Source organism: Gossypium raimondii, chromosome 12 (assembly GCF_025698545.1).
Source record: "Gossypium raimondii isolate GPD5lz chromosome 12, ASM2569854v1, whole genome shotgun sequence".
In the NCBI taxonomy this organism is placed as follows: domain Eukaryota; kingdom Viridiplantae; phylum Streptophyta; class Magnoliopsida; order Malvales; family Malvaceae; genus Gossypium; species Gossypium raimondii.
In genome coordinates, this window is record NC_068576.1 from 477,577 (window position 1) to 493,430 (window position 15,854).

Genomic DNA, 15,854 nt, shown 5'->3' on the forward strand with positions numbered 1-15,854 from the left:
TAAAATATATTTTTCTTATTAAATTTTATTTTCAAGCAGTAAAATTTAATTATAACTATACATTACAGGATTCGAATCTATGCCTAGTTTATAAATGTATAAAAGATAATCTAATTACCAACCGTCGGTCTTCCGCTTGTTCAAATATGGGAGTTGTGGATAAAACGAAATCACCGGAAATTAACTGCCCTGGGTAACGTGTCGATCAAAGGCTCAATCCATCGTATATCGAACCAGAATGTAACACGTTGCATAGTAAGCCATACGAAGTAGTAGTCCTTGTAAACATAAATAAACGTGAACTTTCCGGGATTTTGCCTCCTTTAACCGATTGAAAGAGAACTTCCCCCCAGCCCTTTTAATACAACAAAATCTGCACGAGGCGTGCGGCCAAGGAAACTTATTTTCCTGGTCGGCCAACTTGTATTATGTAGTGGGTCGAAAATTTCATGTAATAATTTTATAAAAATTAATATGAACATGATTGTGAAGATTTTTAATTAATATTTAAACCTAACTTTATTTGAAAGATATTAAATTTATTATTACTTAATTCAGGAAAAGTTGGTTCTAACTAAGAAATTTACAATAATAAAATGATAAACTATTAAAATAGTCATTTTTTTGTCTCAGGTTACATTTTAAATATTTGTGTTTAAAATATTACATTTTAATCACTTACGTTATCATGTTGTAATATTTTAGCCATTGAGCGTTGATTGCTGTAAACGGTGTAATTGTAAGTTGACGTGACACGTTAAATCATTATTTCAAACGAAAATTTTAAGTTAAATTATACAGTTGGTCCCTATATTTTTTCCATTTTGAGCAATATAATTTTTTTCTTTTATGTTATTTGAACTTTTTTTCTTTATTTTCATTCTCTTCTCCTTCTCCTCTATTTTCCTCCCTTTTCTATCTTTTTAACGTAGTTTTACATTTGTTAAAACTAGTCCCTATATATATATTTTTGAACAATTTAATTTTTTCTTTTCTTTTCTCTCTTCTCATATTCTTCACTATAGAAAATATAATCTTTGCCCACCAAATAAACCAAGTCCTTCTTTCTTTTACATGATTCCTAAATTGAATTTCACTCAAAACCAAATATCAATCATTTTTAACCAAATCTCGATTTAAATATAACCTAATTTTGAAACTAAAATTGGATCTAACTAATCAATATAAAAAACCATATCATTAATCAAATCCAAACATAAATTGAATTTTTTATACTCAAAACAAAATTTTTTTCTGTTTCCAAACTTTTACAGAATCGTGTAAATTATTCATTTTATTTTCTAATGAATAAAATTAAGTAAACGATAAAATTTATTTAAACCTTCTTAGATATTCCCAAGCAAGCTTAATTGGAAGCCGAGCATGAATGAACCAAAGAGAGAAAGGGAGCATGGAACCAAACTAATTGAGGTAAAGTAAACAAAAGTGACTATTTTAATAATTTACCCATAATTAAAAATGATTTTTTATAAAAGATAATAAATTTTACAATAAAGATGAACTAAAAAAATATATTTGAGAAAAAAATTAAATGTTTTGTAAGAAGTGGTTATTTCTAAATACAAATCTTTTTTTTTTCCATTTAAAACTTAAAAATCTTAAATACCCTTAATTATCATTTAATATAATAATTTTAATTTAATCTACTTAATTGAGTTTGGCGTATTTGACTCATGGATAATAATAGAAATTGGGGCGGGTCCCTTAACCCACTCAGCCAAGCGAAGGAAGTCCTTTTACATCATTTCCCGTCTATAAAGCCAGGCCAAGTTCATCATCCCATTCACTCTCACCAACTTTTTTAATTTTTATCTCTTCTCCATCACCCACAAACCACGATTTTGGCCCTGCATTTTAGTCTCCAAATCCAGTCGTAAAACTTAATTTCAATGGGAAACGGTGATTTTATGTACCCTTCCTCCAGTGATCGCCAATGCGTCACTCATCGAGTGGCGATTCCTCCTCCGCAACCATTCTTCATGTCATTCAAGAATTCTCTCAAGGAAACGTTTTTCCCCGACGACCCGCTTCGTCAATTCAAGAACAAAACGCCATCCCGGAGATTCATACTCGGCCTCCAATATTTCTTGCCCATTCTTGAATGGGCTCCTCGTTACAGCTTCCAGTTCTTGAAATCTGATCTCGTTGCTGGGATCACCATCGCAAGCCTTGCTATCCCTCAGGGTATAAGCTATGCCAAGCTTGCTAACTTGCCACCCATTCTCGGCCTTTGTAAGTGCTACAATATGTTTTAGATTTAACTTTGTTGTTGTTGTTGAAGGGTACTGATTAACTTTCTTTTTGGTTGAAATGGTAGATTCAAGCTTTATTCCACCGCTGGTTTATGCGATGATGGGGAGCTCGAGAGATTTGGCGGTGGGGACCGTGGCTGTTGCCTCACTTCTAACAGCTTCTATGTTGGGGCAGGAAGTGAATGCTGCTCAGAATCCCACGCTTTTCCTCCACCTTGCTTTCACTGCAACTTTTTTTGCAGGAATTTTACAAGCTTCGTTAGGCCTTTTACGGTAATTTAATATTTAATTAATGCATTTATATACATATATATCTCTATTTCATTGATGGCTTTGTCCCGTTCCTCTTTTTTTCCTATTTAAGCTTCTGTAAAGGATAACAACCACCGTGCGTTAAAAAAGATTGAAAATAACGCTAGATGAAGTGATTTGAGTTTAAAAAAAAAAAACACAGAACATGTTGTACATTGTCTTGTCGCTGCTGGAATTCTGTCTGGCTAGATATGTGTTTATATGGATAAAAAAAAAATTCATAACCTAACATAAAACCATTATTTTAATTTGTTAATGTCGTTGATGCAGGCTAGGGTTTATCGTGGATTTTCTTTCACATGCGACGATAGTAGGGTTCATGGCAGGGGCAGCCACTGTAGTAATCTTACAACAGTTAAAAGGAATTCTAGGACTTGATCACTTCACTCATTCTACAGACATTATCTCTGTCTTGCACTCTGTTTTCAGCCAAATTCATCAGGTTATCATCTTATTAATTTCACTTTCTTATTTTTTCAGTTTAAAAAAAAACCCCATAGATTATTGAAGGTTAGTAAACTTGATGATTGAAAGTAAAAGGTATACGTTGAATATTTCTATAATTATAAAACGTGACATGTGAATTACTTACATTGTTGTTATTATTCACGGGTATTTCTATTTATAATACAAATTAAAGAGTTAAAAATACATGTGTGTGCATGTCTGCATCATTTCTCCCCCATTGGAATTTTTGGCTTTTTATGGTTCATTGCATGGCATAGTTTTCTTGGGTTCATATAGTCTGACAGTATAAATATTTGACAGTGGAGATGGGAGAGTGGTGTTTTGGGTGTTGGTTTCCTTTTCTTTCTCCTCGTCACCAGATATTTCGTAAGTAGATCTTACCCTCATTAATTTAATGTTCTTTTTTCAGATATTTAGATCTAATCTTTATCAAAGTAATAATCAGTGACAAAAATCATCCTTTTTTATATTATTTAAATTAATAAAATAATTAAGGAATGAATTAACTTTTCATATGATAAGAAGCAAAGAGTTTCTGTCATTGGGTTGTTGATGTGGTAGTAGAATAAATTTTCTCCTTTTTTTTTTATACTAAATATATCTAAATTCTAAACCTGCTCCCATTTCATTTATGTAATTAAGTAAATTAATTATGGGGTCATTTTTTCAAAGTGGAAAGACTTAAATTGGACAACTTGAGTTCAAAGGAATCTCCTTTCGTAAGTATTGTATATTCTGAGAAAAGAACTTTTTTCAATAATTTAATTGCATTGATAATATATCAACAGAGCAAGAGACGACCCAAGTTCTTTTGGATATCAGCAATGGCGCCTTTGACATCAGTCATCCTTGGAAGTCTTCTCGTTTATCTAACTCATGCCGAGAAACACGGTGTTCAAGTGGTAACCTCATTATTTTATATCAAATTTTATGAAAATAAATTTACTTTGAGTAGACTTCAATGTTGGTTTAAAATAAAGGATGAACTTAAATTTTAATTTTTTAATTTTTCTAATATATATTATATTATATTATTTATAACAAATAATAATTAAATTTATAATAATATATAATATTACAGTGTAAATATTTTAAAAAAGGGTTAAATTGCCTACATAATAATACATAAAACTATTAAATTTTAAAATTTTAAAATGAATTTAGATTAGTTATTTACAAATATTTACATATGTTTAAATCTAGCCTGAACTTGACCCATGAAAATCACTATTCTCGTAAATTCGAATCATAAATGTGAAATTATTAGAAAAGAATTATAATAAAAAAAAGACCAATTGTGAAGTAATTAATGTCTACGAACTTAAAACCCACACAAGTCATTGTCAAACCCCCAACAATTTGTTGGCATTTTAAGCACTCAATGTAATGACCTTTTTTTTTTCTTAAGCTTTCAACATCAATAATATTAATAATTAATAGTGAATGAATGAATGAGTAGCTTGAGTAGATTAAATAAATCATTTGTAGCTAGCTATAAGCGAGTCAAGGAGCAGATAGAAATTTTGGCTCTTTTAATTTATAAATTTATGTGGATTGTCTAGGCTTTGACCAAACCAAATAGTTGTCCAATAATGACGCAAGTGCGGATAGGTCCAATATATTGTCATATCATGATTTGCTTATTTATTCTGTCATGGGTGATGAAACATGAAGGATTGTGACAATCGCAGATAGGAAACCTGAAGAAAGGGTTGAATCCTTTGTCTTTCGGTGATTTGGTATTTACGAAGCCGTATATCACAACGTCTCTGAAAACTGGCATCATCACTGGCATTATTGCTCTTGCCGTAAGCTCTCATCCAGTGTTAAAAGAGTTAGATATTTTAAAAAAAAAAAACCCTTTAATTCCATTTAAAAATTAAATTAATTAAGCTCGAAATAATGATCGAAATATCCATGAATACGTTACAGGAAGGAATAGCAGTGGGGAGAAGCTTCGCAATGTTCAAGCACTACCATATTGATGGCAACAAAGAAATGGTAGCCATTGGGACCATGAATATCGTTGGTTCTTGTTTTTCTTGCTATCTCACAACCGGTAAAGGTTTTTTTAAAAAAAAGTTTATCTAGGTTATGAGAGCTCATAAGTTTTATTCTTTTTTTTTTATATATATAATTTGATTATTTTTAGTCAAATATGTATTTTTCAATACTAATTAAGGCCAGCTTTTTTCATTAATTTCATCCAAGTGTCTTAGTTTCTTAAATTTTTTTATCAAAATAGTCACTTTTGTTTACCTAAGGTTACATTTTAGTCACTTATGTTTGAAATGTTATATTTTAGTCATTTACGTTATCGCATTATAACATTTTAGTCACTAAGTCATTAATTACCGTTAATGGTGTTACGGTAAACTGACATAACACGTTAAATCATCATTTCAAACAAAATTTTAGGTTAATTTATACAATCGGTCCCCATATTTTTTTTGTTTTGAGCAATTTAATTTATTTCTTTTATTTTTTAACTTTTTTCTTTATTTTCCATTCTCTTCCGTTTTTCCTTCTATTTTCTCCTTCTCCATTTCTTTTAACATAGTTTTTCTATATTTTCTATTTGTTAAAACTAGTCCCTATACTTTTATTTTTTGAACAATTTAATTTTTTTCGAGTGAGGCGAGCTTGTGGACTATTTTTAACAAATGTAAAATATAGAAAAACTACGTTAAAAGAAATGAAAAAGGGAGGAAAACAGAGGGAGAAGCAGAGGAGAATGGAAAATAAAGAAAAAAAAGTTAAAAAAACATAAAAAAATTAAATTGCACAAAACGAAAAAAATAGGGATCAATTGTAGAATTTAACCTAAAATTTTCGTTTAAAATGATAATTTAATGTGCCACGTCAGCTTACCATTACACTGTTAATGACAATTAACAGCTCAGTGACTAAAATGTTACAACACGATAACATAAGTGACTAAAACGTAACATTTCAAACATAAGTGACTAAAATGTAAACTGAGGCAAAAAAGTGACTATTTTGGTAGTTCACCCAAAAAAAGAATTGAAGACTAAATTCACCAAAAATGTATAGTATAGGGACCTTTTATAGAATTTCACCAATTTTATTCAATTTATTTACTGTGATAGAAATTAACTTGCTGCTGTTTGTACATATATATTTCAGGACCATTTTCACGATCAGCTGTTAACTTCAATGCGGGATGCAAAACAGCAATGTCCAACGTTATCATGGCCATTGCAGTTATGCTTACGTTGCTGTTCCTAACACCATTGTTCTATTACACTCCCCTCGTAGTGTTGTCTGCAATCATAATTTCTGCAATGCTCGGCCTCATTGATTACGAAGCTGCCATTCATCTTTGGAACGTCGATAAATTCGATTTCCTGGTGTGTATAGGTGCATATGCCGGAGTTGTTTTCGCCAGTGTCGAGGTTGGCTTAGTCATAGCGGTACGATCTTATATATCAACCAAGCACAGATGAAATAACATTCATTATTTAACCCTCACCTAATGAATTGAAATGTGTGTGAAATTGCAGGTTGCAATTTCAGTGGTGAGATTGCTGCTGTTTGTTGCAAGGCCAAGGACCTCTGTTCTTGGGAACCTTCCAGATTCCACCATCTATAGAAACGTTGAGCAATATCCAAATGCAAACCATGTTCATGGTGTTCTTATACTTGAGATAGATGCTCCAATTTACTTTGCCAACTCAAGTTACTTAAGAGAAAGGTACTATCATTTCACATTAAACATCAAAATCAATTCCAGAAAAAAATTATCAGACAGCTAAGTTCGATAAAAAATTGAACTTATGTCTGATCTTTATCAGGATATCGAGGTGGATTGATGAAGAGGAAGACAAGTTGAAAGCAACAGGGAAAACTAGCTTACAGTATGTTATACTTGATATGACTGGTGAGTGATTTATGCAGCATATTATGTCTAACAAAATAAAAGGAAATTAATTACAAAACCTTGTTTCTCAGCTGTTGGTAACATTGACACCAGTGGGATAAGCATGCTTGAAGAGCTCAAGAAAACTACTGAAAGAAGGGAGCTCAAGGTTTTTATTTTTACCCTACAAGTACTTTGAATTCTGTAAAACTAGAAAATATATTCTGATTTTGAGTTATATGGGCTGTTTTAGCTTGTATTGGCCAACCCTGGAGCTGAAGTGATGAAGAAACTAAACAAATCCAAGTTCCTGGAAAACATAGGTCAAGAATGGATATATTTGACGGTAGGAGAAGCCGTTGAAGCCTGTAATTTCAAGCTTCATACATGCAAACCAGAGGAATCACAGCCATGGAACAATGTTTAAGCTAAATTAGTATGGTTATGCAACTGAGAATCAGTATGCATAGCTTGCTTAGGCATTGCTGAATCAGTAGGAAATTACCCGAATTATTAAAAGCTTAGATGCTTTGTTCTAACAACCTGCAAATTGTACGATGATATACATCTCGGCAGTGGGATTTTTAACCCCCCAAAAAAAAAAAAAAAGAGTGCATTTCAATTCAATGCTGTTTCCAACAATGCTACTGTGTAAACAAGTATTCAACTAGAGCCACAAATGCAGGGGAGAAATTTTTTTCTATGTTACAAGTAACTGAAACATACAGCAGATATTTATGCCAAAAGATCATTAAAGCAATGGGAAACAGCAATCATTTACCTAAGAATAAAATAATTTCCAACGAAATCCATATTTATGCCAAGTTAAACGTACAGAGAAGGGAAGTTTTAGGCTACAAAGTTACAGCTTCTTTAGATTAGATGGTGCCTGAAATATACAGCAGGATGTCTAAACTAAAGAAGAAGATGACCTCTAAAAGAAAATAATTATGTGAAACAAAAACTTAGGAAGGCAGATTTATGGACAACGCAACTAAAATCTCACTACCAGAAAACTGCACTGATTATGTGCCGCTGATTAGTAATTGGCTCAATCTCCTTTCGTTGGGGGTTTAGCACATGCACAAAAGGTTGCTTTCTTCCTCTTGTGGTTCTTTCTTATCCCGCCATAAAGATAGTCCCGCAATACAACTCTTGTTTTACGCTCCATGATCCTGGTTTGTCCTTTGCTTTCTTTTTCGTCAAGTTTCAGTAACATGAACTGTATTTTCTGCACCTCCAATTGCAACCGCACTATTTTTTCAGACCCTCTTCGAACTTGTTCTGATACTCTCCGCCTCCTAAAGGAACCACTCTCATCAGATTCTAGTGCAGGTTTCCCATCAAGAGACCGAGAACGATCTTCAACGTGTGTCGTCAGTTTGCGATTGACATCAAATAGCTGCATGATGGCTTCCTCAGCTTCTTCTAGCTGCTGTTTTACTGTACCATATTCGATTCCTATCACCATTTTTCCTGCCTCGGTTATATCCACTTTCCTCTTCAGATCCTGCACAGTTATTTGAAGGTTAGCCAACTTTTGTGCATCAGAATCAAGTCTTTCTATAATCTTCCTCTTGCTTCCTTCTTGGTAAGGCTCTGTAAATCTCTTAGAGCTCTCTCTATCAACACCTAACTCCTTCACAAGAGATTCTGTAGAAAGACTTTTGCCCTTGCGTGCCCTTGCAGCACCAATTCGTTGGTTGCCAGTTGGAGCAATGACCACCTTCTGGGCCCTGCCAACTTTCAAGGCGATGTTAACATCTTGGTCAGTTGTTTCCCACAACTCAAGCATCTGATTATCAAGATCTGCAGTTTCTCTCCTGCTTAACCCATAGGATGAACACTCAGATGTCTGATCAAGCATAATGTCTTTTGTCATCATCTCATTGTCCTCTTCAGAAATTTCAGGTGTTGGTCTCTGAATTTTGACATTGCTACCGAGTCCATGGCCAAGTTTCCCCCCGTCTTGTCTAGCATTTACGTGCCTCTTTGGTCTAACTCGTTCTCGACGTGAGTTGCTTCTAAATCTTAATTCTTCAATCTGTCTCATAGCAGTCTCTAGTTTGGAATTGAGATTTAAGTTTTCCATCGACGCAAGCTTTTGCATTTCCAGCACTGCTTTTTCAATAGATTTAATTCTCCTATGGATACCTTGCAAGTCAGGAAAACCATCTGGAACAGATGCAATTCGATCTTCACCTGTTTGTTGACAGTTTTCAGCATGCAATTCAGTCGTCAGATCGGCATCCTGGAAAACAAGACAAAGAGATGAAGAAAACAAGTTGAAAGGGCACATAAAATTCATCATACTGTAACAGCAAATATGACCCTTATCAGGCTAGTAAATGTATACAGGTGCAAACTCACAAGTTGGAGGCAGCAATATCAATTGCTTGTGAAAATAAACCACTAGATGCTCATACAGGTCAAAGATAATGTGGTTGGGTTAGAACTGAAGTTCTATATTCAACCAAATAGTATTAAGACCACATTGATTTGGTTCATTGAAATTTAAAAGGCAGACATTAAGCCACTCATAAGCAAACAAATTGACATTACCTTTACTTCGTCATTTTGATCTGTGGGAAATTTTGGAGACAAGCAAGTTCGACTCCCCAACGATGTCACACTGTCCATGAGAGAAACAACAGCTGGAATATATGCTGCTAACTGAGCTTTAAGTTCTCCATTCTCACGTTCCAAGATTCTAGCACTTTTTTCCAGCTCTTCTACCTCCATAGCTTTGGAAATACTTCTACTTTCAAGGGCTTCGCATTCCTTGCTGAACTCATGAGTTGTCTCTTCAAGCAATGCTGCACGGACTGCAGACATCTGTAACTCACCCATCAGTGCAGCAGCCTGACATTCCCATCGTTCAACCTCACTTCTTCCCTTTTGTAGCTCAACACTCAAACTATCCTCCCTGTTTTTCCTTTCTTCAACTTCCTCCTTCAATCTGGACAATTCAACCTCGAGTTTCTGATTAGCCTGACGAATGCTTTCAGTTTCCTTACTTTGATGATCATACTCTCCGGATAGTTTCAGAATTTGCTTCTTTTGATCTTCACCTATCAACTTGACCTCCTCATATTTAGTCTTCAGCTCCTCTATAACTTCATGCAATTGGGCTCTCTCCTCTTGACTTGCACTGAGCATTCGTTCAGCTTCCAAAAGCACAATCTCTTTCTGGCCCAACAAATCCTTTCCCTTCGAAACTTCATCATTTAACCGATCACCATCAGATCTAACTGAAACCAGTTCATTCTCCAAGTTTCTCATTGAATCTTTGAGATGTGAGTTTTCCATTTGCATATCTTCAAACTTCCTCTCCATTATCCTCAGTTTTCCATCAAGATCATCATTGGCGCATTTGAGTTTATCTAGATTGTCAGTGAGATGCTTTATTTCCTCAAAATTATCAGCAATAATATCCTTGAAAATAAGAGTGATGTTACTTTGAGATATTGCTTCAGCAAAGACAGCATAGTTTTCCTCTTCTAGATTATGTTTCTCCTTGCCCAAGTCTAAAACTTCCTTCATCAAAGACTTTCTCTCATCTACCACCTTACGGTTGTCCTCCAATGAGCTCTGATGTTCCCTTTGCAAAACTAACAGTTGTCTACGAACACTTCCTATTTCAGTCTGCAAAACTTCTTCTCTTTGGTCTCCCTCTATCACTTTTGATTTCAGTTCTTCATTCATATCCACAAGTTTTTCAGCTCTTCTCTGAAGCTCTGAAAATTGCTCAGACCAAACCTTCAACTCCTGGTGCAGTGAATTCTTCTCTTTAGCAAGATCTTCTGCCTCTAATTTCAGTTGCCCAAGCATTGCAATAAGAACTGAATTCTCAATAAAAAATTGTTGATTTTCGTCCAGAGACTTTAGAAATGAATGCTGCTTCTCTCGGAGTCTTCCAAATACACAGTTAAGAACTGATTGGTCTTGTTCGATCGTATCATCATGACCATGTATAGCATCAATCTCAAGAGTCCTCAACATCTCATAAAGCCCCATCCTCAATATGGTAATTTGATCAAATAAAGATTTTATGTCCATCTGCTTTTCGGAATTTCCAAGCTCCAATCCAGAGATAAGTTTTTCTGATAACATGGAGGCTTCCGAGAGTTTCCTGCACTCAAGTGACAAGGACAAATTCTTTTCTTCCAGATCCTGTGCGCATTTCTGCAGGATGAAAATTTCTACCTGAGCAGTCACGGACTTGTCCAGTTCCTCTTCATATTCTTTCTTCCTGCATAGACTTTCCACTTGTAGAAAATGGATTTGAGCTTCCAAAGCAGTTACTTGGGACTGTGCAAAGCTAGCATGTTCTTGCTTTTCAGCTTCTAGTGACTTTTGTAGCTCTTCTACTTCACAAAATGTTAATTCTCGCTCTTTCTCCAGACTCACATACTTTTCTTCTAATCCGCAATATCTTTTTTCTAAATCTTCAAATCTTTTCTGACTGACATCCAACTGAGCAATCAAACCTTCTGTCTGTGTTATCAGGCCTGACTTCTCATCACCAAGCAACAAACATGAATTTTCTAAGTTACTTAATTTTACCCTCAATCCTTCAAGTTTGGAATTTGCATCAAAAAGGGAATTCTCCAGAAAGTTATTCTTCTTTAAAAGCTTCTCCAGATTCTCAGTTGCAACCTGTAACTGAGAAATAAGCATATTGTTCTCTGCAGCAAGGGTGGATTTCTCTCCTAAAAGAGAGTTACAGGATTCTTCCAATGTCTTTACTCTCCCCCGAACACCTTCTAGCTCGAGATTCAAATCTGAGAGTGAATTCTCTAAAAGGGTATTTTTCTCAATAATTTTCTCCATGATTTTCAACTTCTCGAGTAGGGCCAGCTTTTCATCTTTGTCTCTTACACAGACATCTTTTAGCTTTCTGTTCTCATCTTGCAATTCCTTCACAGATGATGCAAAGTTTTCTGGAGTTAAGCCAACTGATTTCAGCTGCCCTGTCATATCCTGGTGTCTCTTGTTAAATTCATTGAGCTCCTCTTTCAAACAGTAAATTTCTTGCTGAAGAGCATTTCTTTGGTCCAGTCTAAGTTCAACTTCTGCTTCAAGTTTGGCTATAGTCTCCCTTAATCTTAAGATCGCTACTTGCAAATTCTCAATGGACATTGCTGAACTTAAATTTAGTTCATTCAGGCCTTTGTTTTCATCCTTGACCCTCTGTAGTTCAGCCTCTAAACCCTGATTGCGTGTTTCAGTGTCCTGTACATTTTGAGCCCTATTCTGAAGCTCAGTGGCTAGAGATCTGAGTTCTTCCTGAGATTGAGAGTGCAAACGCTGCAAAGTGTGAAATGCTGTTTCAGCCTCCATGAATCTCAAACGTTCTTCTTGTATGGAGGTCCAAAGTCTCCCCATTTCCTTCTGCTTCTCTGTTATTTCTTGACTTTGATCCCCCATCTTCTGCACCAAAGACTCAAATTCAGTATGCAGATTCTGATTAGCTCTCTCCAACATACTACATCTTTCTTCAGCACCTTTTAACTTTGCAGCCCCTTCATCTTTCTCATGGTTAAGCCTTTGTGCCTCCTCCTGGGCATGATCAAGTTTGTTTGCCAGGCTAGAAATTGTCTCTAAGCACTGCTGGTACTGAAGAACAGCTGCTTCCTTATCTTTGGTCAGCTCAACAACTACTAGTTTTAGAGTTTCAAGTTCAGTTTCTGCTTTCTCTGCTCGTTCAGTCATCCTTCTAGCACTCTCTTCAGCATTCAATAATGTTTGTTCCAGGTTGCTTATTGTTTCTAAACACTGCTTGTATTGAGCAAGAGCATCCTTCTTTTCAGCTTCTACTTTGGTGAGGTCCTGCTTCAAAGCTTGGGCTTCAATTTCAGCTTTACTAGCTCGCTCATTCAGTTCTCCAGCATTCTTTTGTGCTTGAGATATACTATTCTCAAGATTATTTATCTTCTCCAAGCACTGCTGATATCGAACAAGATTAGCTTCCCTTTCAGCCTCTAATTTGGTGAGGGAATCCTTCAAAGTCAGAACTTCAGCTTCAGCTTGACTTGCTCGTTCATTAAGCCCCAAAGAATCTTCTTGTGCACGAGAGACTTCTTGTTCTAGATTAGACAATCTCTCCAAACTCTGCCGGTACTCAAGTAGGCCAGCTTCTTTTTCAGCTTCTAATTTGGCAAGAGCATACTTCAAGTTTAAAATTTCCATCTCAGCTTTACTCACTCGTTCGGACTCAGATGGGACTTGAACAATGAGATCAGGCCCCCCGTTGTTCTGCAGACTTTGGTCTTTCTCCTCTGTATCGTGAAAGTTGAGGCTTTTTCTTGCTCTTCCTTCAGCGAACTTGACATGGTTTGTAGCTTCATCAGAACCAAACATATCATTGAACTGTTTATGACCCTTCCTGCTCATTGCAGATTCAGATTCTTCTGAAAATTCTCCATTCCTCTTGATAGCATATGAAGAGAGTCCCACAGCATCCTTCTGCAGCTCATCGGGCTCCGATAATGCACGTAAATGTGGTGGCATCTCAGGTGAACAGGGACCAACCTCTGTAGCTGAACCTCCCGGTGATTCATCGCCAAAAACCAGGGGAACCTGGTTTGGAAATGCTTCTGCCATGGTCCGATGAGCCTGACGAAGCACCCCAGTTGCATGATCATATCTTTCAGCCATTGCACGGTATGCTCGATAAAACTCTTCTACCAATTTCATTAACTCTGGACGTTTCTTGTAATACATCTCTGCTCGCCTAGCAAAGGAATCAGCATCTTCTTCAATGAGCTTGATCATTTGCTTGACTTTAGTATCCATATCTGTTGATGCAGTAGATATTTTCACGAATCAAAACCCAGGTTATTGGAAAGGAATAAACATTTCAAAGCTGCAATCACACAAAATTATGATACAAAGGAAACTAAAATCTCATTGGATTTCGTTAATCAATGAAGCTCTTGCAAACTTGGTTTGATTATTGAGCTTCGAAACCAAGGTTCGATGTGCATTCTAACTAATAATATAACTGTTTTCACTCAACTGTTCACAGTTGGTCATATCATTGATTCGTGTAACAACTGAATAGCTGTAAGAATGTCAATAACATGGATCAATTTCCAATTTTTGCAGCAATGATGAAGTACCTGTGAGATTCTCCTGGAGCCATTTTGAATTTTTGGGGCTTATGTGACTGTTCCACCACCATGAGTACATGCCTTTAGAATCGGAATGCATCACAGTTGCCATGACTTCAGTCCCCAACCCCACCACTTCCCAACAACGACTCAGACTACCGGTTACAGTTCTTAATTACGAATATGAGGCGATGTATCAGCCCGGAACCAGTTTTTAATACTAAAAACAAGCCACTTTTAACGTTGAGACTTTGAGAAACAACATGAAGTCTTGAAATCTCTCAGTCCTTGTGCTTAATTCCTGATATCAACAAACAAAAAAACAACCAATTCAGCTTTGACAATGAAGGAAAACACACGACTTGATCATATGATGGGGAACATGAAAAGATCAAAGCAGAAACGGCATAAAAAGTAACCTGGTCGGTCAAGATAATCCAATGGTCCAAATCTTTATGTAACAAAGCAACTAGCAACTGGTAACTGTTGTCTCCGAAACTGCCTCAAGTTACCTAATGAACACAGCACAATTTAAAGAACATGTGTCGTAAGGTAGAATCTTATCAAACAAAGCAAAACAAACAAACAAAAATGCTTTCAAGAAAATTGCAGATTCACTGTCGACAACATTGTATGTAAATCACAAAATTAGTAAACTTTATGAACTCAAAAAAAAAAATTCAACAACTAAATTACCTGAAAAACTTACAAAGTTAAAAGAAAAATATACTAAAATGTATAGAACCATTAAATTCAGCAACAAAAAAAAAAGGAAATGTAGAATAGAATGAAGAACTTACTATAAACTAAAAAAAAAGTATGGTTTCTGGGTTTTGATTATAAGAAGCTGATATTGAACAAAAAAAAAAGAGTAGAAGCAGCTTGGGTATTCTTTTGCCAGTCTAACCCATTGCTGAAAATCGTTCTCAAGTGCAACTCTGCTTTACTTTCTTTATGTGTTGCTCTGTTTCCGCTGTTTTTGGTTGCTTTTTCAGAAGGCTGTTAAAAGAGGAAAAGAGAATAAAAAAGAGATGAGCAAATGCAAATGACAAAAATCATTAATAAACAGTAAAGTAATAAATAAATAAAAGTAGAAAATAGAGTAAAAAAAAATCTTTTTAGGCATTTATTTAATCGTGTTTATAATGGCATTTTGGTGCAGTCATTTCAAGAAGAGGAAATTCAAGTAGCAAGCAAGGAAGAAAAGGGGTTGGAGGAAGTTAAATGACGAGTTTCACCCTTTAGAGGTTAATTATGGTTTAAGCAAATGTTGTTCCTCGTGCTTCCCTACGTTTTGACTTCGATGGCTTCTTTTTGGGAATCGATGGTTTATAAGTTATTAACTAAATTTTAGACTTCCTTTTGGACTTGGGGCCATGGATTGGGGGGGCCTTCTTCAAAGCAACAGGCAAACGCACATGACATTGACCCTACCACCATCCCCATCAAGGATTCTAAAAGCTTGGCATTCTACATCATTGCTACTGGTAGTGTATTGAAGTTTAAGCAAGTGTGAAGCCACTGTCCCCACTTTTTTTCAATTCCCATCACACAGTGGCATGTGAATGGCCATTAAACGCGATTTCCTCTAACGACTAATTAAAAATTCTAAGGCCACTTTTCTTTTTTGCAGCTTCGGATGGACTGTTGTTGTTGCCTTGCCAGTTTGATAGGGTAATTAAATGAGCTTTCTTTGCTTTTCTCTGCAAAAACATTTAAACCACTTTAAAGTTCAAAGACAGGCTTGCACTTAAAGGCACTTGGTTGGTGGGGTCATGTTTCATTAAAATACTGGGGCTATCTAAC

At 35.6% G+C, this 15,854-nt stretch overlaps 2 protein-coding genes across 2 annotated transcripts; one reads left to right on the forward strand and one right to left on the reverse strand.

Annotated features, from left to right (window-relative positions):
- Positions 1-1,808: 1,808 nt before the first annotated feature.
- On the forward strand, positions 1,809-7,575 carry LOC105762599 (sulfate transporter 3.1). The gene is made up of 12 exons (XM_012580384.2): positions 1,809-2,253; positions 2,339-2,546; positions 2,856-3,027; positions 3,354-3,419; positions 3,842-3,955; positions 4,745-4,861; positions 4,986-5,112; positions 6,201-6,487; positions 6,578-6,768; positions 6,869-6,954; positions 7,026-7,102; positions 7,187-7,575. Exons 1-12 carry the CDS (start codon positions 1,911-1,913, stop codon positions 7,358-7,360), a joined length of 1,962 nt encoding a protein of 653 aa, XP_012435838.1. The 5' UTR covers positions 1,809-1,910; the 3' UTR covers positions 7,361-7,575.
- Positions 7,576-7,684: 109 nt separating this feature from the next.
- LOC105762597 (protein NETWORKED 1D) lies at positions 7,685-15,188 on the reverse strand. Its single transcript, XM_012580383.2, has 5 exons — positions 14,849-15,188; positions 14,468-14,560; positions 14,058-14,349; positions 9,496-13,733; positions 7,685-9,184 (listed from the first exon to the last, which is right to left on the reverse strand). The coding sequence occupies exons 3-5, from the start codon at positions 14,158-14,160 to the stop codon at positions 7,985-7,987; spliced, it is 5,541 nt and encodes a 1,846-aa protein (XP_012435837.1). The 5' UTR covers positions 14,161-14,349; positions 14,468-14,560; positions 14,849-15,188; the 3' UTR covers positions 7,685-7,984.
- Between the last annotated feature and the right edge of the window lie 666 nt (positions 15,189-15,854).